The sequence below is a fragment of the Moschus berezovskii genome, chromosome 24 (genome assembly GCF_049115385.1).
Source record: "Moschus berezovskii isolate FMDL1 chromosome 24, NW_MosBer_1.0, whole genome shotgun sequence".
Taxonomy (NCBI): Eukaryota; Metazoa; Chordata; class Mammalia; order Artiodactyla; family Moschidae; genus Moschus; species Moschus berezovskii.
In genome coordinates this window covers 21,530,297-21,555,565 of record NC_142483.1, presented here as the reverse complement: position 1 = coordinate 21,555,565, position 25,269 = coordinate 21,530,297, and the positions used below count along the sequence as shown (strand labels likewise).

Sequence of the window (25,269 nt, the reverse complement as noted above, 5' to 3'; positions counted from 1 at the left end):
TCTTGAGTATTTTAGTAAAATTAATATTTCAGAGAAAAACTGTAGCTCCTTCTGATCTTTAGCATTTTGTGGCTTAATAATATCATACACTAGAAGTGTTTCAGCAGAAAATGAGCTTTGAATATTTATGCATTTGCAGTAACCCAGGAAAGGCTATGAAAAATTCTTGGAACAAGCTTTATTTAGAAAACCCCATTATTCTGAAGAAAAAAAAAAAAGAAACTCGTAGTTTTCATAAAGATTGGTGGATATACAATATAGTATATGTAAGGGCACTGAATAGGGAGGAAAAAGACTCAATGGATGACACGTCTTTTTCCTACTAATTATATACAAAATCTGTATTAGATATGGTATTTCTCCCCTCCTTACGGAAAAGGAATATTTGGAAATTCCTATCTAAAGCTAATTTGACATGAGGAATATAATGCCCTTTAATGGGGGTGTCCAGGTCCCTTTGGGGATTTTTTTTTTTTTAACATACACCATGTGGTGCAATCTGTTCCAGTCTACAAGGAGGGGACTGGGGAAAAGCTCTATGGGGGCCAGGAATAAAGTCCTCTCTGGGAGTTGCTGAGGTACTAGCTAGAAACGGGGGAAATGGAACAGTCAAAGCCCGGAAATCCCTTCCCCTCTGCCCTAAATCATAACCCAGGGAACATTAAACCTAGGCTTTTTAAAAACACGAGTTAGCAAGTTAATCAATTTGGGGGAGAGAAAACCTGAACCTTTTCTGAGATGGTTACATTGCTATTCATTCTGTATTTTAATCTAACCTACTGGTGATTTAATTTACAGAACTCAAAGGAAACGTAACGCTCAAATATTTGAGGACGTTCACGTATCAACCACTGTTTAATTTTGGAATGTGCCTACTTGCTTGACACAATATTTTACCATCTCAACAAATGTTTAGCCTTTTTTTTTTTCACTTGACTAAAGAGAAATAAGTTTCACATTGCTTCATTCACCTTCTTATGTGCATATGCTGGGAAAGATTGGATGTTAAGAAAAAAAAAAAAAAAACTTCATGTTCTCCCTACTACATCTAAATCTGTTTACCAATTTGAAGCTGCTAAAAAGCCCTGCATTCTCCTGCTAAATCAACTGGATGGCTAGAAACCAAACTGTAATGTAACAGGAAAAAAAATATATATCAATTTATTTTCGTGACAGAACATTCTTGAGAAGGTATAAAATTGTTCTGGTCTCTATGCCAGTTTTCTTTTTTCTTCCTTTCTCTGTCTTGCTTTTTAAAGGGCTTTCGGCTTTTAAGCCGATCCTTTTTATAGTTATGTAACAGTTCTAATATTTTGTGACATTTTGTATTGTGACACTATAGATGAAATTGTCATCGGACTGACACTGTGTGCTGTTTATTCCTTAATTACAACTGTTAACACTGTAGAAAAGTGTGCTCATCTGCCAGCACATATTATGAAAACAACATTATTGTTACCCACACCAACACCCACTCAACAGGATATTTCCAAGATGGTAGTTTAAAGGAACTTATCAGCACAATGGATTTTTTTCCCAGCTTGTCCTATTGTCATCTTATAAAACCACAAACTGGTGTGAAATTGAAAGTCTTTCATTGTGATGTGGACTCCCTTTACTAAGCAGGAGCTGCTTTTATAATTAGAAAAATTAGAAAAAAAAATTTTTTTTTGAGCTCTCCAGCAGTGGTGGATTGAACAGTCTCAGAGCTGTTCAGGGTTGTGACCCAAAGCTTTCTGACTGACAGTTGTTTGAGAAATAAAAAAAATAGAAGGGAGAGGGAAGGGCAGATTTAAAGATGAAAAGATAAGAGACAAGTTACTTGTATTTAAAGGTTGGAGATCTTTAAATAATCAACTCAAAATCCAGTGACCATTCACAGCTCTACTAGTTCTATTTCAGAACCCAGTCTGAGCCCTCCTGAAACTAGCTGCTTATTGAATGCTTAACCGTTCACTTCTTTCTTCCAGAATTTTTACAGGATCAGTTATCTATGAAGGACAAAATCCTATGACTCTATTTCCTAATCAGTGTTACTACACTAAAGCAGTTATCACTGTCTTTTCACCTGTTAAAAAACTAAAGTGTAAGCAAACCTCTTGGATCCTGTGCCTTATCCTCTTAATAAAATAACTGAAAAGTAAAGATTATAGAAAATGTCTAATCTGCTATTCACTGTTTAGATGAGAATCATGGTATATGATGATTAAAAAAAAAAAAACAGCACACAACACTCAGTTAGCAACTTATTTAATCAACAATCCATTTTCCAATATCAGCTTTAAACACTTCCATGGGTCTGGTAGAAAACAAATTTATGACACTGAAATAGCAGTAGATCTTCCAGTGAGAACCTGAAAGCTGGCGGTAGATTCTCAAACCTTCATTGTCGCAGAGAAGGTAATGAGGCAATCTCTCTGACTCCTAAAGTCCCCGCAGTGACCTGAATACTCTTTAATATACAGCTTTACTAGACAGGTTTCTGAAATACTATGTGGAGAAGCTATTGCTGAGCCCTCTTTTGAATGGTATCTTCTGCTTCATTTCCATTTTTACTACTAGCAGGATACAGTGCTCTTCCTAAAAGAAACTGTTCCCATTTGGGAATATATTCTTCTACTGATGCCCAGTAAAGAGTCTGGGGGAAAAAAAAACATCCAAAAGTGAAAAAGCATATCAAGCAATTGAACTTGGCTCTTCATAATAGTCTAAATGTTTATTCCCTTAAGTGTGTGTGTGTGCGTGTACACACACACTCACACACACTCACACACATACGTAGAATGCACTTCCTCTGCAGAATATTTTATGTTAATTTTAGAAAAAAAAATCTGGCTACTTACTAGTGTTAATTTTCAAATTTCTCAGTAAAACCAGAGCCTGGCAGAATTACAGGTTTTACAATTTTATTGTGATTTTACACGCCCTCTTGTGGCCAGTCATGTGATTATTCCCAGCAGTATCATTTATGGCCACAAAATCATTAAAGTTCTTGTTTAATGTTTCTAATCCCATACCAAATGACTCCTCCTACTATAATTATCACAATGAAATGATTCACTATGAACAGCTGCTTTAGAATTAACAGAAAAAGAAGTGACCCCGGATGAGATCAGGAACTGAAATATAAAGAGGATGATAACAGGATTCGGGTGAATTAACCCCTTAATTGTATGAAGGAGAAACATTAAAAATATGTATCTACTCTTTTAGAAGAGCACTTGATGTGGCAAACTGTAGTTTCTTCCCACACTTTTTGGATAATGACAAAATAATACCAACATCACCTAGCTATTTTTAATTCAAATAACTTGGAAATTGAGGTGCTGTGTTTCTGCCTTGGCTGGAGCAGTCCTTAAGCTACAGAAGCTCCAACTGCATCACTGGATCGCTGTCCATGAGCTGGGTGGTTTCTTGGTTGACTGTCCTAAGTAAGCTGCCAAAAACTTTGTGTCATAGGAGGGCATTTTATATGAGATCGTCACTATCAGTTTCATCTTGGGAATTTCAGTCAAAGAGTTAGATAGCATTGGGGACACACTCTGAGCAATAAATAGGTATGGGGTGGGAGGAATTTCCTAGTGGTCCAGTGGTTAGGACGTGGCACTTCCACAATAGGGGGCTCGGGTTCGACCTGTGGTCAGAGAACTAAGATCCCATGTGCTGCATGACCAAAAAAATAAAATACTGTCATTAAAAAAAAAAAAAGATAACGGGAGTTCTGAAAGCTGCAAATGGTAAGGGACTCCATTTATCTATGCTTCTATGCATGTGGTCTGAGAAGTAGCCTGATATACTTAAAACAGGGGCCATCCTGCTGTGCAAGACTAGCTAAGAAAAATACCAGCCAAGGCCTGTGGTTGGGTGTTTCTCTGCCATTCACGGCTGGATTAACCCCTATTGTGTGGGCCCTGTGCAGGCCAGGGTAAGGTATTGGAAAATTCAACAAAGAAAAAGACATGCCCAGGGCACAACTTTGAACGGGAGTTTTTTCTGTCCTTGATCACTGCCTTTTCTTATTACCCTGGATGACACAGAAGATTGCGGGCCAAATTCTCAGCCTTTCGTTTTTGAGTCTGTTCACCACCTTGGTTAGGCAGCAAGCAAAACTGCACTTAGAAAAAGGTCATTAAAAATATAGTCAAACTATTTTATATGTAGCAAATTCCCTTTCAGCACACATACATGCATATACCAACTATGGTTTATTTTTGCCAGCCATCTTCTCAATCTGTTCTTGAACAGACCAAAATCAAACAGACAAAAGCCACGCTGTACTGCATGATAATATGCATTTAAATAGCGCTGGTTGCATTTTTCGGTGAAGAGACTGAGCTGCTACTTGTAACATCAGCCAACAGGAAAAGCATTTTGGTGAGCTTGTCATCTTAAGATTTAGTGCATACTGTCTGTTAGGATTTAACAAGAAAGTAGTTTCTAAGTGACTTAGTGAAAAGACACAAAGTCTTGATAAAATTTTCACTTAGATGTAAAAATTTTTTTAAAGCCAAAATACTTACAGATTACTACAACGTACAAGGTATGGCACTGTGGACACAGATCAATCAGATACATTTTGTGTATTTTATTGAATGCGGAAAGCTGGGAAATACACAGAGCCACTTAAAATGCACTACTGACAAATGTCTCTTGTTGGACATTTGTTCCTTAAGATTCTCACCTCAAGAGCAGCCACCTCAGATGGTAGAACTGGATGAATCCGGGTCTGTAGAGACTTCTCTGCTGCTTCTATATCCTGAAACAGATAGAAGCATTTTTTAAAACATTCACACACACACAGAGCACCTCTAATAGCAGTATCTCTGTCTTTCTAATCTCTTGCTTCAACTCTCCTCTGCATACACAGTTTAAACTCATGGAGAGGATGCTGACAGAGAACTGATCACTGCTTAATTAACCAGTTGCAAATAGAGAAGGAAGCGTTTCTTATTTTAAAATAAAAGGCAGGGGGTGGGGGTGGTACATCTAACTTCTGCCTTTTTCGTTTTAAGTAGTTAGTAAATGCCAATAATTCTTGGAAAAAGAACTTCCTCTAAAACTGCTCAGAGGACTAACTTAGCTTTAAAATCCTTTAAAAACAGCCAGATGGATAAAACAGTCAAATATTCCGATACTAAAAACAATCAGATCCTCAGACCCACGCTAGGCTAACCTTCAAAGTAGAGAGTTCCAGTCTGTCTAGATCATGCACATGGTATATTAATGGCACACCTTTCATTTATGCAGGACTCCATATTTTGAATTTTATACATAAGCAAATATTCCCTATATTTAGAAGGTCCATGAGGTACCTGAGTACTCTGCAATAAGAACCTTTCACTACACTGTTTAGACTTTTAGTACCAGGTTTCTAAGCTAATCTCAAAGGCAAATTTTATTGCGAGGTAGTATATCCTTCAGCTCGCGGCATTCAAGCACTGTGTGTTACTAAGTACTTCAACATGTAGATATTTATGTTTTCTCTTATGGATGTAGAAACACGAGAGTATTTAAGTGTGATTCATACTTCAGGAACGATTTTAGCTAGATCTGTACATAAAGTTCATGCCCAGAAACATAAGACTTTACAAGCCGTTACAGAGATACTCAAGCCCTGTGTGGTAAATTCTCCCCAAATCAGCACCTCTGTTGTCTTGTGCTTGCTTAGGTTTGTCAAGTTCACAGGGCCACTGGTGGGAAGGCTGTGTAAATCCTGTCTCTCGGCTTAATAAGTTGATAGAAGAGAAAAAGTTCTCTGTTCCATGTAGAAGCACAGGAGCGATCTGAGTACAGGGCTGTTGGACAGAAGGAGAGCGATGGAAAAGGGCGTGGGAGTGGGGTGTGAAGAAGCCAACGCTGAACAGGAGAAAAGAGAGAGCAGATGGCAGCGGCGGGAGCAAGGAATGGGTGTGAAATGGAACAGGGAAAAACAGGAAATTCCCTAAAGGGACTCCCCAAAGTTGCACAACCATTAGTGCACCTGCTGTCTGGAGGAAGGTGATTTGAAGGGGAAAGAAAACGATTTAGGGATATAAAGCCCATCTACTAGCACGTCTATCCCACACCAGCAGGCCACGACCAACACGAGGGCGCAGAGGGCTTTTGATGTCAGTGATACAACAGACACGGGATACCAGCTCTTCTGTTCACACTGAGATCCAACAAGGTTCTGGAAAAACCACTTTACACATCTAGGAATCAAACAAAACTCACAACCCCAGTGGTACCATTATTCTAAGAACAGTTACCTGAACCGGGAGATCTAGGTGCTGCTAGCACCTATAGGCAAGATTAAACATTTTTCTTAAAGATCAGAAAATAAGAATCCCGAGTATCTTGTAGAGAAGAGCAGATCTGCAGTGGAAACAGCAGACAGGGGGAGAGGGACGCATGGCCTGGAAAAGCAGGCCCAAGTCCGCCGAACCCGGCTGTCATCTCTGCAGCATTTGGACAAGGGATTATCACCCCTCGAGAGAACTTCTTCCTTAGCTCAAGTCATATTTTATTCCCTTTGACGTTTCGCTTGCCTCTCAGACTGCTCCTCCTCCTCTCCTTGGCTGGCTCTTTTTTTCTCTCATTAATCCTCGGTGTGGGCTTTCTTAAGATTTGAGACATCTGGCCCCATCTTTTCACTTTTTCTCCCTCCAAGATTGTCTCTGAGCTAGTATCAATTATTATCGTAGAAGGATGGCGAGTTTCTTTCCTGGCCCTTAATTCTCAACCAGATAAAACTAAGCTCACCTTTTCCCACTGAATGTATTAAACATATACTAGTGGGAATTCAATCCACTCAGATACCTATGCTGTATCGTGTACTTCCAAGTCTTCTTATTCCTGCCATTTAAAAATTCAGTGCTCCCTATATTGTTCTTTCAGGATGTCTCCTCTGGCCTTTTCATGTGATTCTTAATGCTGTGGCCTTCTAATTACACTTATTCATTCAACAAATACTTAATGCTTACTTGTACTCATGCCTAGACCATGTCGTACTTTAATACATACATAACTTGGAATTGATTAGTTCTGCTAAAAACTACTTTAAATATGTCCTCCCCTAGATTAAAAATAATAATAATAAATTGGTACCCACAACACAGAGGATCAAGCAGGCATTCCTTAGCCTGACTCAGAATCTCAGCAATTTGACGGCAGGCTTCTGTTGCAACTTGTATCTTAATCCTTCGACATAAGAAGCTTCTTTTTCACTATATGCTGCCTGAAGGAAAGGACTGTGTCTCATATAACCTTTAAGCCTCTGAGAATCTAACAAGTGCAGGGTATGTACTAGGTACTGAAATATTCATTAAGTAAATACAAGCTGAAGGGTCAAAGAATCCTGAGTATAAATCAGAAACTTTAAAAAAAAAGAAGAAAAAAAGTACCTAAGGGGGTAGGGGAAGAAAAGGAAGAAAGAGGAGAACAGGGGCTTGTTGGCCAGCTTTACCTGACTACCTTGTTGTCTTCTTGTATAGACTTGTCACCAGACCATTTAAAATTGTATGCAGTTAGAAACGGAGAAGGCAATGGCAAGCCACTCCAGTACTATTGCCTAGAAAATCCCATGGATGGAGGAGCCTGGTAGGCTGCAGTCCGTGGGGTCGCTAAGGGTCGGACACGACTGAGCGACTTCACTTTCACTTTTCACTTTCACACATTGGAGAAGGAAATGGCAAGCCACTCCAGTGTTCTTGCCTGGAGAATCCCAGGGTCGGGGGAGCCTGGTGGGCTTCTGTCTATGGGGTCACACAGAGTCGGACACGACTGAAGTGACTTAGCAGCAGCAGCAGCAGCAGTTAGAAAACAACTGAAAAAGCAGTCCCTGCACATTGAAAATAAACAGATCTAACTGCTGTCTAGTTGGTGGCATAACCACACAGAGAATAAATACATCAAGTGACCTTCAGTTCAGTTCAGTCGCTCAGTCGTGTCCAACTCTTTGCGACCCCATGAATCACAGCACGCCAGTCCTCCCTATCCATCACCAACTCCCTTAGAACACAGTATTTTGAGTGAGCACCCCTAGTGAGGTACACCCTAAGGACAAAAAGAATCTTAGTAAAAGCATCTTACTGAAGACCATTCTTTATAATCACATGGATGGTGACAGTGCTGTCTGGATCACAGGATATAAGGTACAGAAGTAGTTGTGCTGGTGTTGGAAACTTCTTTGGGAACAGATTTTGGATTTGAGAAAAAGAAGTTAGAGGTATAAAATCTATGATTTTAAGTTAAAAGCCTTGCAAACTGGAATCCTGGAATTTCTGATAGGAGCTCTTATCTTTTAAGAAGAAAAAAAAGGTCACAAAAAATACCACCATTGCCCAGATAGGGGGCTCTGAACATATTTCCTACCAAAAGGATCCAGGGCTCCTTGGAACAGTGGCTGTTCCAGTTCTCTGCAACAAACGCACATGATGAGCCTGGAATGTTTCATCAGAACAGAAAGGAAACTGTCATGCTGCTGAGATCTCAGCAGAGGCATTCAGGAGCTAATCTGAAGAGGTTCCCACGTGTTAAAAATGGGACAAGTTGAGAATAAACGGGAATAAATATTTAAATGTATTGAAACATTTCCAATCCAGGACATCTCAAAAAACAACAACAACAAAACAAAACAATATAAAAAACCAACCAAAACAAACAACACCTATAATTGGTCACTTTTGCAGGACAGTAGATAGCCAACCTATTATTCTGAAAACTAAATAGAGAGAATCAAGCATTCATCATGCTTTTTCCTGAAATATACCTCAGTGTAATCAAATAACTGATGAGGACAAGTGTCTCTTAATATAACCAATCAGCAGTTGAATGAGAAGGAATAAAAGAATTTGAATACTGCTTTTCATAACCCCTAATGAGTATACTTAGGCAGTGATCATCAATGCCTAACATTCCAAAAAAAGAGAGACAGCTGGCATTATGGAAGTGTTCTTCCCCAAAACACAGAATCTGAATCTACTCAGGCCTCTCTAATTTGCACTGTTAATGGAGTATTTCTTAGCCTCAAGTAGCTGCTGAGCACCCGAAATATACAAGTCTGAATTAAGATGTGTTGTGATGTACAATACACACTGAATTTTGAGGGTCTAGTAAGAGAATATAAAATATTTACTAACTTTTTATAGCAATTACATTTTAAATATGTTTGAAAAACATTTTATCTGTTTAGGTTGACATTATTAAAATTAGTTCCTTGGAAATTTAAAATTACACATGTGGCTTGCACCACATTTCTGCTGCACAGCACAACTTAGATCTGTCAATTATACGCATGATACAGGATGCTTGGGGCTGGTGCACGGGGATGACCTAGAGGGAGGATATGGGGAAGAGGGAGGTGGGAGGGGGGTTCAAGAAAGGGAACACATGTACACCCAGGGCGGATTTGTGTCAATGTATGGCAAAACCAACCAATATATTAATGCAAGGTAATTTGCCTCCAATAAAAAAAAAAAAAGATCTGTCAATTATATTAAAAGGAATGAAGGAGAACAGAGGAACATGTTAAATGAGTGCCTCAGTGATGGAAGCAGCGATACCCAGAAACTCAACAGGACAAATGACCCAGTTCCTTTAAAAGGGGGGGGGGTGAAAAAGCAGGGAGTACTGTGAGAAATTTAGGAAACCTATCAATTACAAGTTGAATTTTATCTGGAACCTGATTAGCTATTTGAGGGTTTATTGTTAATTTCTTAGGCTGATACTGACATTTTGATTTTGGTTAAAACAGTTCTTATATTCTAGTGACAGACACTGAAACAAAGAAAGGGATGTACTGAAATATTTACAGGTGAAACAACGCCGTGTCTGAAGGTTAGCTTCAAAGTGATGTGAGGGGATAGAGGTAAAGAGTATAGACAAAACAAGCTGGCTGTGTTCTGACAGTGATTGAATGTGGGTGATAAGTGCATGGAAACATTCTTCTGCCCCTTCTTCTGCATAGTTGCGAGAGTTTTCATAGCAATTAAAACACAGGCTTCCAGTGGATGACGGTATAACTGTTACTCTATGGCATGACTCAGGAGCCTGTATAAACAAGTTGACTCCTGAATAGGAAAAGGAAGGCGCAAAAAGCGTCATGTACCAAGATCTGTCTTTCCTCCTCCCTGCCTACATCCATCCCTCCCCATTGAGCTGTGGCTGGGCTGGGTTTAATCTTTCAAGCTACTGGAGGGGCAATTTCTGGGATACAAAAAATAAGATATTAAAGACATGAAGTGCAAGGGTCATTGGTACAAAGAACGCTGAGACATGCATTAAACATATGCATTGGGGAAAGTGAGAAATGTGGGGGGAAAGAGGAGAGACATGGGCCAGCAAGTTCTGGCCATCCTGGGTGCCATCCGTGGAGGCTTCCAGGATGTCCCTGAGGGAAAGCACTGGCTATATGTCTAATCTGCTGGAGGACACTCTCATTCTTCCTCACTGTGTCCTGTTGGTCCATCTCACAAGAGGATGTCTGGTACCAAAAAAGCATCTTTCGGGGCTTAAACTAAATTTTGTGGAGGGAAAGGTGGGAGAGAGGGTGGTTTATATCATGGAAATATTTGTAGAAATAAAATATTTTCTGGCTTCTAAGTCCATTTATGTTTGATTTTAAAAGGCAGATAGAGTTCACTGTATTAACGGCAACAGAAAAAAAAAAATCACTGAGCCAATGTTCAAATTCCAGTCTTCTATGATATTTACTGACTAAACCCCCACTGTGAATTTTCTTCACTACTTACATTCATATACATTTTTTACTAAGTTTGTGTCTTTGATGGGATTACTCTCATTCCCCTTTTAAAATCAGTCTTTGATATTTGTGCTAATTTATTTATTCAAATGCAATTAAAGAAAATTTTTGTTGGGATTTTACTAAATCAAAAATAATTTTGTGACAGATGACTTAGACAAAATAATAGTTTCCCCAGTCAGGATTAAGACTTATGTCTTCATTTAAGTTTTCCCTTAAAACTGCCACTGAAGTGTAATAATTATCTTCATAGCAGTCATGAAGATCCTTTGTTAAGAGCATTCCCAAGTCTGTATTTTATAATTTGACTGCTAATGTGAATGTGATCTCTATTTTCCACCTGTACACATAGGATTGCTGTTGATTTTTATATGTTTGTGCTTTACCCGTTAATTTTACTCAACTCACACTAGTTTTGAAACAACTTTGGCTTCTCTTAAGCATAAAGACACGTCATTGAAAGATGCAAGTGTTATATCTTTCTTTCTTAAAGCTCATGCCCTTTCAGTGTTCATGATACTGTTCAGAACATGGGAATAAGGTCAGATAATGGAACTTATCAGTATACAGTCATCCTTATTTTGCTTCCTATATTACAGGAGTGCTACCAGGTTTTAAGGACACCATTTTCAATTGCACTCGGTACTTAAGTACCTATCCTGCTATAACTTAATCTCTTTGTGTATATGTGTGTGTGTGTGTGTGTGTGTTTGGGGGGATCTTATTCCTTGACTGCGGATCAAATCCGTGCCCCCTATATCGGGAGCACAGAGTCTTAACCACTGAACTGTCCAGGAAATCCTATTTAATCTGTTCTTGAAAAGGGATGTTAGGAGTGATACATTACAGTTTTCTCATCTCTATAAATTAAAGGATTAGCCCAGATCAGTGGTTTTCCCAGTTCTTTAGAGCCACGGCAGTACAGTCAAGGAAGGGATTGTAGGACTTTGGGCCAAAGCAGGACCACTTTTATCTACTATGTGCTCAGTCATGTCTGAATCTTTGTGACCCACTGGACTGTTGCCTGCTAGGCTCCTCTGTCCATAGTATTTCCCAGGCAAGAATACTGGAGTAAGTTGCCATTTCCTCCTTCAGGGGATCTTCCCAACCCAGGGGTTGAACTCGCATCTCCTGCATTGGCAAGTGGGTTGTTTACTACTAAGCATCGGGGAAGTCCTTTATTTTACATCTGTGGGAAAAGTTTTCATGCTAAAAAAAAAAACAAAAAAGACTTTAGACAAGAATCTAAAGCTATATGCTTTTTACAGTCTTTCCCAGCTCAAATTCTGTAATCATGTCCTATTTATCTTAACAATAACTTCTGTGGAAGAGCCACTAAAATTATATCCCTCGTATATAAAAATTATATATGAGGGAAAGAAAAGGTTGCATATCCAGTTATTCAAAGTGACTAAGCACGCATGTTAAAAAATAGGGGGAAATTGTATCTCTAACTTTACCTGGGATGTAAGAAAGTTAAAACATGTTTATAAAAGGCTGAAAGGAAATATAGAAAAATATACTAATTTCTAGACAGGCAGATGATATAGAAGGTTTTCCATCTTTGCTCTTTCAAGTTTTTTTATAATGAGAGTATATTATTTTGATAATTAAGGGAAAAAACACCATACCAAACTGGTTTCTCAAGACTATGAAACTAGGTTCATTACCTTCCTTCTAGATATGACAGTGATTTCCTAGCTACCTCCTTAAATCTCTCCATTTCTGAAATTACTTTGCTAAATAGCAAATGAATCTTTCTTAAAAACTCTTTCATATGTTTAAATCTTGCTTTTTTTTCTTTTTTGCTCACAACATTATATTATCTTTACATACCAAGTCTCAACTTCATTTCATCTCACAATATATATTCAGCCTGTTTCCTGGGGCTTTCCAAGCCAGTTAGCTTAGGATCCCATGAACATTAATGGGCCATTCATTCTTCTTTTGGTCTTGGCTCTTCCTTGAGAACTCAATGGAATGTCTTCCTGCTTAGCTTAGCTTCTTCTCTGAGACCTCATAGAATATTCTAGCTCTCCAAGAGTTCTTAACACTTCTAAAGTGCTAAGTACTTTAACACTCCTAAAGTGCTGAGTACCCTGGAGGAGGGCGTGGCAACCCACTCCAGTATTCTTGCCTGGAAAATCTCCATGGACAGAGGAGCCTGGTGGGCTACAGTCCATGGGGTTGCAAAGAGTAAGACACAACTGAGCAACTGAGCACACAGCAAAGTGTTGAGTATTCCACAGCATGTAATTAATGTTTGATCATACAGGGTCTCTATTTTGTGTATATTTTAGGTCATGAACAGAGCCTGTAGGCTACTTGATGTAAAGGACCTAACTTGTAGTTACTTCATCACCCTCACTTTCTGCTCAGAACTAGCTCAAGAGTAAAGGGCTGGGCATTCGTCAAATACTTGGGCATTAAAAGGAAGACAATATTACCTGCAGTTGCCGATATTACCTGCACTCTCCGTAACAAGTAGCAAGCAAGCCGTGAAGACTTCCAATTTGGATTTTCTGACTTTTCAGAGCAACTTCTAGATTACCCTATATATTTCCATTTAAAAATAAATATTGCAAATACCATTGGGCAAGTAAGACATATGGCAATATAGAATGCTTTGGTAGCACTATGGCTGTGACTTAAATTACTGTGGATCAAACTGCCAGAAGCTGAGAAGATAACTGAATTTTCCTCTTCCTTTATCCTCTAGTGAGGACAGAAGAGAAGTACATCATGCCTATCGATGAAAATATTTAACAATAAAAAACTGAAAACACTGCTTTATAACTTAAATAATATAGCCTTACTACCAAATGTTTTAGTCATAGGATCTCTTGGAAGCTCGAATGGAAGCAAACTTTAGGGTTTTAATTATGGATGAAGCCATACAATTCTGGAAGCAAAGTACAGCAAGCAGCCAAAAATGTTACACATATGATTTTACTCCAAATGGGCACACTGGCCAAATGGTGAGGCCCTGCGCAGTCACATACTTTGACCACCTCCTCCATCACCATCAAAGAAGATCCTGGGAAATCTGTTACCTTAGATACGAAATCAGTATTTTGACTGTGGCCCCAGGAGGGCAAAATCAAATTGTTTCGAGCATATTATAGGTGCTTTATCATGTTTCAGAATCTCCCTACAAATAAAAGAAGATGGACGACAGAAGCTATGTCTTTTTTTTTATTTTTTTTCATTGCGTTAGGCCTTAGTTGCGATATGGGCATGAGGAATCTTAGTTCCCTGACCAGGGATCCAACCCACATCCCCTGCATCAGAAGACGGATTCTTAACCACTGGACTGCCAGAGAAGTCCCCAGAAGCTATGTCTTGTATTTACTACTTCTTGCACAAAGGTGACTTTAAAGGTCTTTTTATAGTGATTGATTTTTCATTAGCCTAAGCAAACGTCAAGGCTTTCATTTTAATAAGTGAGAATCCATGCTTCTTGTCCAGTTAACATGAATTTAAATAGTAGTGTATCATTAATTCTATTTGTTACTCAAAGGAATTACATAAATCAAAGAAATGAAATTGAATTAAAACCTTTTTGCAAAAGTGGGGAAAATAGATTTAATGCAGAGAATCTTACCTTTAAAAGACTAACATTCCTTTGTAAAGCAGCCTTAGCTGCTTGTGTCGAAGAGGCCTTTCCCTTGTTTTGATCTTCAGATTTATTCTCCATTCGTTGAAGTAACATTAATCTTTGTGATACTCTACAAAAAAATGAATATTATGTAAAGATTTTAAAAAGAAACATTTTATTGCTTGGCCAATATAAATAATTTCTTAATTGCACCCCCCTTCAGTTTAACCTACTTTGAAAGCCAGTTTCTATATGTCAGTTAATAAGACAGTGAAAAACTCAGGTAGTTCAGTAAGTCTTCAATCTCAGTGAAATTATTTTTATTTTCATATTTACACTGTAAGTACACACTTGTGTTTTTTTAACCTCTCTAGTCTTGAAAGTATTTTAAAGTGTTGGAAAATATTTAGTGAAAATGCAAACTGTAATCCATATCCCTTTGTACACATACTTATATATACCTCCCCACACATACATTGGTATGACTTGCTATACAAAACCTTCTGCTTAACACTTCAGTACCCCTGAATCTTATGTTACACATTTAGAATTGTGCTAAACTTCCATATGTTTGAAGAAGCAATAAAAATATTTTTTTCCTCTTTTTCCAAGAGAAAGATGATGGTTCCATATATGAGTGAGAGGCTGTGTATACACATGCATACTCACAACATGGTAAAACTAATTGAAGATGTAGAAAGTTGTAAATAAATTATCAAACTACTTTGTTATGTATAATGGACTTCAAAAGTTTCTCCATGGTTAAATGCTCCTTGTATAAGTGTTTAGTCTTATTAAGTGATCAAATGAGAAAAAATACACAAATGGTATAGTTACAGTCTATTTCTCAAAGAGTTGAGGAGATTCTCAGGAAACAGTATGCTGCACAGGGTTGTTCTTGAGAGTAGAAATAAAAACCCAGGTCTTTGAAAAGTCATTTTCATAAGAAAAATACCTTAGAAGGCCACGGCAGAGAGGCTGGTAATTAATTAAAGAAAAGCAAAACACGAGAGCCCACAAACAGAGGTTAGAGAAGGGTTAATACTAAATAAAAGTGCAGGACTGGCCACATAATTTGCAGAGCCCCATACAAAATGAAAATTTTGCTCCTAGACTAAATCTAGTGCAGGGCCTGTGACTATACAGGTCACATTCTCATGAAAGCTGGCCTTGGTAAGAGGCTTAGAGAAGTTCATTGAATAGCAGTGTAGAGCATAGAGCGGCCAAGAGGGTGAGTGAATTTATCTAGATATTAGTAACAAGAAGTTAAAAGACATAAAAATATAATTAGACCTTTTAATCTGTGCTATTCTTGAGGGGTACATTCCTTAAACCAAAATCTCTCAAGGGTCACAAAAAAATGACACAGATTTTTAAGTTTTCCTGTGCACACAGTGTCACTAATAAAGCCAGTACAGCGTATACATTGAGATTAGCCTTTGTAACAACAACTTACATTTCTTCATGTCTTTTAGAAAGGCGAATTTCTTGAGTGAGCAGAGACGTCATCTTTAATCAAAGCTGCTTTGATAAGCTTTCTGCTAAATAGTAAGGACATTTAAAGTTATTTCTACCCCATGGCCTTAACTTTGCAACATTTGATCATTCAGCACCTCAGTCTATTGGTTCTGTCTCAGGGCTTGGGCTGTAATGATGTTTTTAAATTCATTCTTTCGTTTTACATATGTTTACTCACAATGCATAGTTTCCCAGGTACCATATGCATACCAGAACACTGACACAGGTACACAGCATACTTCGCCTGTTCCCCCCTCCCCAACCACACACACACTTTAACCTTAATCAGAATTCAAAACAAGCAAGCAGCTGGTACCAAGACTGGTAAACATTTTATTGAATCAACAAAAAAGAAAAAAGAATCCACTGTGTATAATTCAGAGAAACACCATCCCTCAGACACACAGAGAGACAAACAAGTATGAAAACCAACTGGAAACTCATGGTCTTTCCTTTATTGGAAGACTGCCCAGTTCTACTATCTCTCTTCCAAATGGGGAAGTATTTTTCATGCCTAACTGTGGATAAAAGCACATTAAAGTGGTTTCACCTTACCCTGGCTGCTCTGGACTATTCCTTAGGGGAGTTTGGGAAAACCCATTTTCACAAAACACTACACCATAAGCAAGCTCACCTTGGTAGAAGTGCCTGGGTCAATACAGAGGTCTAGTGAACTACTTGGATGGCTGTGAGTCTGAAGGCAAATCATATGGTTGGGTGCAAGGACTGAAGTTTCCTGAGTGCACAAAGGGAGAATGCCCTTCCTTCAACAAACACACAGAGACTCTGAGCAAAGCCGAGGAAAATGGAAATAGTGCCCTGCCCTCAACGCGTTTCTTCCTGAAGATACCGCTCTGTTTTCAGCACCGCGGACAGCAATCGTGCGCAGGCTATCCCGGAAGCGGTCGAATTACAGATACTTGCGACGAAATCACGGCAGGCCTTTCTCCCAATTTCGAATGCAGTGTCAAGGAAATCGCTGGAAGTGAGTCCATGGTAACTTCTTTTCTGTGGCGACCAGCATCAGCACTTCAGAAAAACTCTGGCTTCTGAGCCGAAGATCCGCAGCTTTTCGGAGTCATCAGCTCACCAACCACTGCAACTCTCGCTTACTCTGGAAGGACTCGGGAACTTTCCGCATCACCCTGCCTCTTCCCCTTTAACAGCATTCTCGCCACCAGCGCACAGCTGGCCTTCGGACACTCGGGGCACTCACCCACCGGCCGTCCTACTGTCGGGCCTCACTCACCGAGCCCGGTACTGACTTCTTCCGGGAAGGCGCGCCACAGACTGTGCGGACGTTAGATCTCCGCGCAGGCGTGGGCGTGGCCACGCCACCAAGCTGCGCAAGCGCGACGCGAAGTGATGTCATCACGTACTTATAAAAGGAGCGCGTCTAGCATCAAACGCTAGAGAAGTAAGGTGGCTCCGAAGAAGGGCTGTCAAGTCGTCAGGAACTGGGTGGAAAATCACTTTGGTGGTAGCTTAATTTCAAGCCTCTTTTAAGCGTACCTGCGTGTATTGAAAATACTTTAGAGAGTGAAAATGGTTTCTTACAAGCCAGAACATCACAGTAGAATGTGGAGGGGGGGGAAACACTTAAAAAGAGTCCTGCAAAGTGTTTAAGACAGACTTTACGATTAGTTCTTCCCCGGTGGCGCTAATGGTAAGAACTCGCCTGCCAAAGCAGGAGACTAGGAGAGGCGGTTTGATACCTGGGTTGGGAAGATCCCCTGGAGGTGGAAATGGTGGCCCACTCCAGTATTCTTGCATGGGGTCGCAAAGAGTCAGACTCGACTGACGTGACTAACCACGTAAGCACAGTCAGGTCCACAAATGCCCAAGGAACAGCTTCAGAGAGCTTCACCCTGGGCGTCTGAGGTTGAGCCGGACAGCAGAGCTCTTCCTGCTTGTAGGGCAGCCCCCATAGGGATAGTAATGCTGATTTTTCACTTGTTTAGAAACATGCGTATCAGTCCCTGTATTTCTGTGGATGATCTCATTCACTGAATCCCCACAAGGCCTGGTGAGATAGATGCCATTCTTCTCATTTGACAGACAAGGAAACAAACTTGATCATTGATTTAAGTGGTAGCTGGAAGCCATCAGAGCCTCCATTAGATTTCCCACAGCCCTCTGGACAAAAACATTTGAGAATAATCCTTTGGTGTTGTAAAGTACATTCTTAAGCACTCCCGTTGAAAGAACTTTGTAAGTTACATGGTAGCATCCTTAATTACAGAGTGAAATATTGAGGTTCAGGAGGGGTAATGTTTTCTTTCTGAAGGTTACTGAGTAGGTAAAGGGCAAAGAGCTAGGACTCCATTCTAGGTGTTTAAATTTTGTTTTTTCTTCCAGAATATCTACATTAAATTTATCTCCTGCTTGAGGACTACTGCACTTCAGTGTTTTCCTCGCTTGGAAAGCCCTTTCCCCAGATACTGACATAGACTCAGTTCTTATCTTTCAGTGCTGCTTCCCAGTGAAGTAGTCCCTGAACCTCCAGTAGAGGATCGCAAGTCTGTCTCTTCACCCTTCATGCTCCTTCTCCTGCTTTACCTGTCTCCAGAACGCAGTATCATTCCACTTATTTTCTAATCACTTGTTCATTTGTTTAGGAGGCACCTCCAACTAGAATTTGAACTTCCTTTTAATTGTCTATTTTTATTTGCTGAGCTGTTGAAACTGCCTGACTGTAGGTGCTCAGTAAATATTTTTGAATGAATGGGTTAAATAACTCCCCCTGTTGAAATTTCATCATAATGTGAGAGAGCTGTGTCATCAGTTGCTAGGACTTTAGCTTTACTTCAGTTCAGTTCAATTGCTCAGTCATGTTTGACTCTCTGCGACCGCATGGACTGCAGCATGCTAGGCTTTCCTGTTCTTCACCAACTCGTGGAGCTTGCTCAAACTCATGTCCATCGAGTCGGTGATGCCATCCAACCATCTCATCCTCTGTCGTCCCCTTCTCCTCATGCCTTCAATCTTTCCCAGCATCAGGGTCTTTTCGTTGAGTCAGTTCTTCGCATCAGGTGGCCAAAGTATTGGAGCTTCAGCATCAGTCCTTCCAATGAACACCCAGGACTGATCTCCTTTAGGATGGACTGGTTGGATCTCCTTGCAGTCCAAGGGACTCTCAAGAGTCTTCTCCAACACCACAGTTCATAAGTATCAGTTCTTTTGCACTCACCTTCTTTATGGTCCAACTCTCACATTCATACATGACTGCTGGAAAAGCCATAGCTTTGACTAGATGGATCTTTATCGGTAAAGTAATGTCTCTGCTTTTTAATATGCTGTCTAGATTGGTGATAGCTTTTCTTCCAAGGAGGAAGCTTCTTTTAATTTCATGGCTGCAGTTGCCATCTGCAGGGATTTTGGAGCCCAAGAAAATAGTCTGTCACTGCTTCCATTGTTTTCCCATCTATTTGCTTTGAAGTGATGGGACTGGATACCATGATCTTAGTTTTTTGAATGTTGAGTTTTAAGCCAGCTTTTTCATGCTCCTCTTTCACTTTCATCAAGAGGCTCTTTAGTTCTTCTTCACTTTCTGCCATAAGGGTGGTGTCATCTGCATACCTGAGGTTATAGATATTTCTCCCAGCAACCTGTATTCCAGCCTATGCTTCATCCAGTCCGGCATTTCACATGATGCACTCTGCATATAAGTTAAATAAGCAGGATGACAGTACACACCTTTAGCTTTACTTAGTAAAGATTAAAAAATAGACCTCTAAATGGTCTTGTGTTGTAGGAATAGGATGGAGTTATTGCGTGGTGACAAGGCATTCTTGTTTATCTTTTACTGAAGTTAAATAAGGATTCTTCTTGAATTGGTACTGCGTTGCATGCAGTAGAGAGCTGGGAGATGGAGCATTAAAGAGTTGGTATGTTGCTTGAAACAAACTTCACACCTCTCTTCTTTATGTAAACTTGCATAGCGACACAGGTCTTTGACCTTTGAACCCAGTTTCTTTCCGTCATTTCCTGCCTTGGCAGTGAACTGTGGAATGCTTTGGAAATTTTCTTGCAATTTTTAAGAGAATGTAAGTAGGGCTACCTCACAGACACTTAGAGATAATTTATTTTCCAGTATTTACTCTCTGCCTAAAGATCTGCTATGATAGGTCCCGTCCTCCTGATGTAATCCATGGTTGATCCTATGAGATTCCTGGCTGGAGAGAAGAATCTCTGGCAATTCACAGGCTAGCTATTAACAAACAGCTTCCGTGTTCACTATGTAAGTTTAGGTACTTTCTGGAGTGAGGTATTCATGGCATACCATGAAAATTATGGTAACCTTCTAGGTATCACTTGGTCTGAAATGAGGCCTTCTCTAAATATGTGGTGGTTATTGCTTCCTAACCCTAGACTATTTCTGTGCGTTAGTAGACCATAATTATCCCCTTAGCCTTTCATGTCCATGGGGAATTTCATGGAGAGAGGAGCCTGGCAGGTTTGCAGTTCATAGGGCCAGAAAGACTCGCACAAAGCTGAGTGACTAACACATGTGATTTTGTTATAAAGATGTATTTATTAAGCATCTGTAAGATGCAGTCTCTGCCCTCAAGAGCCTAGAGTCTGACTGGGATGTTAAGGCATATGCAAAGCTAGAGGATGATGATTGACAGCATAAAAATGGCTAATACCTATTGACTGCTTGTTCTGTAGTAGGCTCTTTGCATGAATTACTCGTCTAATCCTCCTAACTACCCCATGAGCAACAGTGCCAAATTCTTACTATCCCTGTGTTCATAGCTGAGAAAACTGAGACTTAGTTTTGACTAACTTAAATGACTTAAGAGCCCACTGCTAGTAAATGGACTCCAGCTTGTTTGATGTTCGTATCCTAAGTGGTTATGTATATTGTCTTGAGAATGCATAATTAAAATATATCATTCAGATATTGAGAGAGCTAGAAAAGGCAGGAGAGATGAGTTTGACTTGGGATAGTCTAGATGGCACTTTGGGAGACTGAGGTGGAGTTTGAAAAGTGGGTGGGATTTGGAGACTTTGCAAACGAACGGAGTTTGGAGGTCTGTTTTTGTGATTGGGTGTACGGGGTGCATGGGCTGTGAAGTGTTCCAGGTGAAGGACTCAGTGGGCCCAGGAGTGTGTGCTTGAGAAAATACCTGGAATGAGGACCTACGGAAAGGAAGTGTTGAGAAGAGTGTTTTCCCCTCTTCCCCCCAATTTTTAAAGGATTCATTTCTGGTACCAGAGAATATGAAAACAGAGGATTGACAGTCATTAAGAGAAGGAGTGTTTTTGTAGATGAGACTAGTGAGTGGATAATAGAAATGAGGTCAAAAGAGGAAGGCTTGATGATGAAAAAGGAAGGACACGCTGTAGAGTAAGAAAGAACTGAAAGAACTGCAGCATCCTCGACAATTTCAAAGACTCCACGTTACTAACAGTAAATTCCGTTATGGTTTGTACAAAGGCCATCATTTTAGATTCCATTTGGGTTTATTCTGTATGTCAGTGTTAGTCGCTCAGTCGTGTCCAACTGTTTTGACCCAACGGACTGTAGCCCACCAGGCTCCTCTGTCCATGGGATGCTTTAGTCAAGAATACTGGAGTGGGTTGCTGCTGCTGCTGCTAAGTCACTTCAGTCGTGTCCGACTCTGTGTGACCCCATAGACGGCAGCCCAGCAGGCTCCCCCGACCCTGGGATTCTCCAGGTAAGAACACTGGAGTGGGTTGGGGGGGTGTCAAATTTAAAAACCTCACTAGTTCAAAAATTCACTTGAGGAAGTATTAGAATTTTAAAGTTGACAGCACACATGATAATTTGTAGCAAATTATTTGTACATTGTATACATAGAAATATATACTTGTTACTTCCCAAGTTTTAGTACTTCAAAGCTCATATGATCCTTCTGCCTTAAAGCAATGCGCTCACAGCTGTGTATAACTTACAAAGGCCTTTTTATCCCCTTACTTCAGTCCCATCTCCTTGATTTTGCAGTGGCTTTTAATTCATTCACAAGTTTCACTGTAACTGTTTAACTCAGGTTTTTCTTGAAGTAAGAATTTTCTCTTTCAGAGCCTTTCTGTCTGTTACTTTCTCCATCTCCACCTCCCTCCATTTTGCTCTTGTAAATTCTGTAACAGCTTTACCATTAGTCCACTATTGATTAAGCAATTGAAAACGTTCTTAAATGCATGCTTGACTGCTTGGTGAGGTAGTCCACCTTTTTGAATGCAGTGCCATTGTGTTAATCCAGACCATTCAAGGCTATTTGCTCCATCTGGTTTTTCATCATTATGGTTTGGTATATGTATCTACTTGAAAACTTTATGTACTTTCCTTTTGAAAGAACAAAACTGGAATTTTTACTGCATTGCAACCTCTTAGTTTCAGGACCTAATGATTTGTAAAAATATTGTCAAAGAAGTAGTTGTGGTTTAATGTGTTTGGTACAGATTAAAAAAAGAAAGCACCCATATCACATGATTTGCATATATTGAAGACTCCTTACATCCTTGGGATAAATCCCACTTGATCATGGTGTGTGATCCTTTTAATATATTGTTGGATTTGGTTTGCTAGTGTTTTGTTGAGGATTTTGCATCGGTGTTCATCAGTGATACTGGCCTGTAATTTTCTTGTTTTGTGTGTAGCATCTTTGTCTGGTTTTTGTACCAGGGTGATGGTGGCCTCATAGAATGAGCTTGGGAGTGTTCCTTCCTCTGCAAAGTTTTAGAAGACTTTTAGAAGGATAGATGTTAACTCTTCCTTAAGTTCAATAGGATTCTTCTGTGAAGCCCTCTGGTCCTAGACTTCTGTTGGTTGGAAGTTTTTAAACTAGTTTCAATTTGAGTACTTGTGATTGGTCTGTTCACAGTTTCTGTTTTTCCCTAGTTCAGTCTTGAAGATTGTACCTTTCTAAGAACCTGTTCATTTCTTCCAGGTTGTCCATTTTATTGGCATATGGTTGCTTGAAGTGGTCTCTTATGATCCTTTGTATTTCTGTGGCATCAGTTGCAACTTCTTTTTCATTTCTAATTTTATTAATTTGAGCCCTCTCCCTTTTCTTCCTGCTGAGTTCGGCTAAAGGTTTATCAATTCTTATCTTTTCAAAGAACCAGCTTTTAGTTTTATTGGTCTTTTCCATTTTTTCGTTCATTTGATTTCTACTCTGATCTTTATGATTTCTTTCAAACAAAACTTCTGGTTTTGTTTGTTTTTCTTTGTTGCTTAGGAGTCAGGTTAGGTGGCATTGCTTTTCAATCATGTTTTTCTTAAGTTGAAAGTGGAGCAATTTACTGACAATTTATTCTTGCAAACCTTCTCCTCAGATATGAATACAGATGCCACTTTTAATTTTTTTTTTGGCTGTGTTATGCAATCTGTGGGATCTTAGTTCCCTGACCAGGGATCAACTCTACACTCCTGCCTTGGAAGCAAGAAGTCTGAACCACTGGACCACCAGGGAAGTCCCTGGATGCCAATTTTAACATAAGAATGTTAAAAATGTTAATTAGTTAAATGTACATTTGGAATTTGGCTGATTTTCATAATCAAATTTTTCAGATATAAAAATGGAATAATTCTGTAATATCTTTATATAGGAGTGCTTTTTCAGACTCTGAAAAAAATACAAATAGGCTGTGTATATAGAAATAGAAAGTTAGTTTTAAGTTTTTATTGTATTTCCCCAAGTCTAAATGTGTATTAGCTGCTCATTGATTTGTTTATACATTCAGAAATAATGTTTTAATTAGATTTAATGTGAGCCTCACTTTTTACTTAAAATATTTGCAGCCAGTAGAAATTTAATAATGCTTTGAAAAGTTGGCTAGTCATCCTTTTACAGTTTTGTTGTTTGCAGAATATTTGTTCTGAAGAAGGGGTTAAACATGTTGGCTCATATGCCTAAAATTTTGAAGAGTAGTAGAGGGGAAAGGAAGTGGATTCATTTTAACTCTAGATGGCAGTTAAACACAACTAACAAAGACCAACTTGTTTGAAACACAGAAATACAAAAACAGTAAAACACACACACATTCTGTTCTACCGTCCAGTTAATTATACTTCTCAAAATGATGTCTTGGATCGATATTACTAAACAAACATGTATAAAATATAATTGCACACAAATGAAATAAATAGTGGAGGCCTGTAATTGCAAGATTTTTTCAGCTGGTAATATGGAATACACCTGTGCAGTAGTGTATTGCCTGTATTTTATTTTGCCATTTTTGCTAACATTTAATTCAGTGTAGTTTTATTTTATGTACAGTTATTTACCAATATCAATTCAAGCCATCTGCCACTGAGAGAACTGTTACATATTTAATGTCTTGAAAAATTTTAATGCAAGCAAAGCTTATTTTCATAAACAAGGTGTTCTGTAAAAGTCCACTCCAAAACCTGGCACAGATATCCCAGCATGTTCATTTGGGATCATTTTTGCTTTGCTTTGTCTTTGAAAATAGGCTTTTTTACATGTTAGTATTTAATTCACAATGGTAATGTAACAGAGCAGGCGAGCCAGCCAGGAGATCTGTGCCCATGGCAGGTTGATTCCAGCCAGGGGCCTCCCCTTCCCAAGTTCCCAGCAGCTGCCAGAGTTCGTTTTGCTCCAGGGGACCAGGAAGGACTGTCCCTGACAGGTGCCGGCCACCCCAAGCACAAGGCTATTTGGAGCAGAGAAAGGTCCAGAGCTGTGGTCCATATTTGGTGTCAATCAAGCTTGTGCAGGCTAGGAATTCCATCAACTCCATTTGGGCTGCTTCCCTTGCAGGAAGTGAGCCACTTTGGGTTCATTCTCTTTTGAGAGCTGGGCCTCTCTGCTTGGAGGTCTCTGTCTAGGAGTGGAAGTGGAGTCTTAGACTACACCTTCTGTGATTTTCTGTCTCTGTGACTGTAGGTTATGTGTTGTTGGTGTTTGTGTGTGTGTCGCTTTGGAGTCAGCCCTCCAGTTTGTCCTTTTGTGTGTGGGACCATGTTTGTTATTTGTTGTCTGTGTGTGAATCAGTATTTGTGCTGGCTAACTGCAATGTCTTTGAATAATGGAGCTTGCATGTGACGACACCAGGTATCCTTCCCTACTGCATTGGGTTTTGTCTATGGTGGAACATTGATTGGCGTTTTCCCTTTACAATGTGTGGGAATCTCCCTTTCTGGTTCTAGGGAACTGTAATCCTGAGAGACTGTTTTGGTGAAAGTTGCTCAGTCGTGTCTGACTCTTTGTGAGCCCATGGACTGTACAGTCCATGGAATTCTCCAGGCCAGAATACTGGAGTGGGTAGCCTGTCCCTTCTCCAGGGGATCTTCCCAACCCAGGGACTGGACCCAGGTCTTCAAATTGCAGGTGGGATTCTTTACCAACTGAGTCATCAGGGAAGCCTGAGGAATACTGGAGTAAGTAGCCTATCCCTTCTCCAGCGGATCTTCCCAACC

General features: G+C 39.6%; 1 protein-coding gene across 1 annotated transcript; it reads right to left on the bottom strand.

The window, feature by feature from the left end:
- Nucleotides 1-2,364: 2,364 nt before the first annotated feature.
- CEP15 (centrosomal protein 15) lies at nt 2,365-17,172 on the bottom strand. Its single transcript, XM_055414239.2, has 5 exons — nt 16,492-17,172; nt 15,796-15,877; nt 14,346-14,469; nt 4,682-4,756; nt 2,365-2,638 (listed from the first exon to the last, which is right to left on the bottom strand). The coding sequence occupies exons 2-5, from the start codon at nt 15,846-15,848 to the stop codon at nt 2,504-2,506; spliced, it is 387 nt and encodes a 128-aa protein (XP_055270214.1). The 5' UTR covers nt 15,849-15,877; nt 16,492-17,172; the 3' UTR covers nt 2,365-2,503.
- Nucleotides 17,173-25,269: the final 8,097 nt, after the last annotated feature.

What these genes read in the sequence shown, in the direction of transcription:
- CEP15 (XM_055414239.2), bottom strand. Translation starts at nt 15,848, where the DNA reads ATGACGTCTCTGCTCACTCAAGAAATTCGCCTTTCTAAAAGACATGAA. An exon ending in GGAATGTTAGTCTTTTAAAG is followed by an intron (nt 4,757 to 14,345) that starts GTAAGATTCTCT and finishes TATCTGTTTCAG; the next exon opens with GATATAGAAGCAGCAGAGAA. An exon ending in CTGAGGTGGCTGCTCTTGAG is followed by an intron (nt 2,639 to 4,681) that starts GTGAGAATCTTA and finishes TTTTTCCCCCAG; the next exon opens with ACTCTTTACTGGGCATCAGT.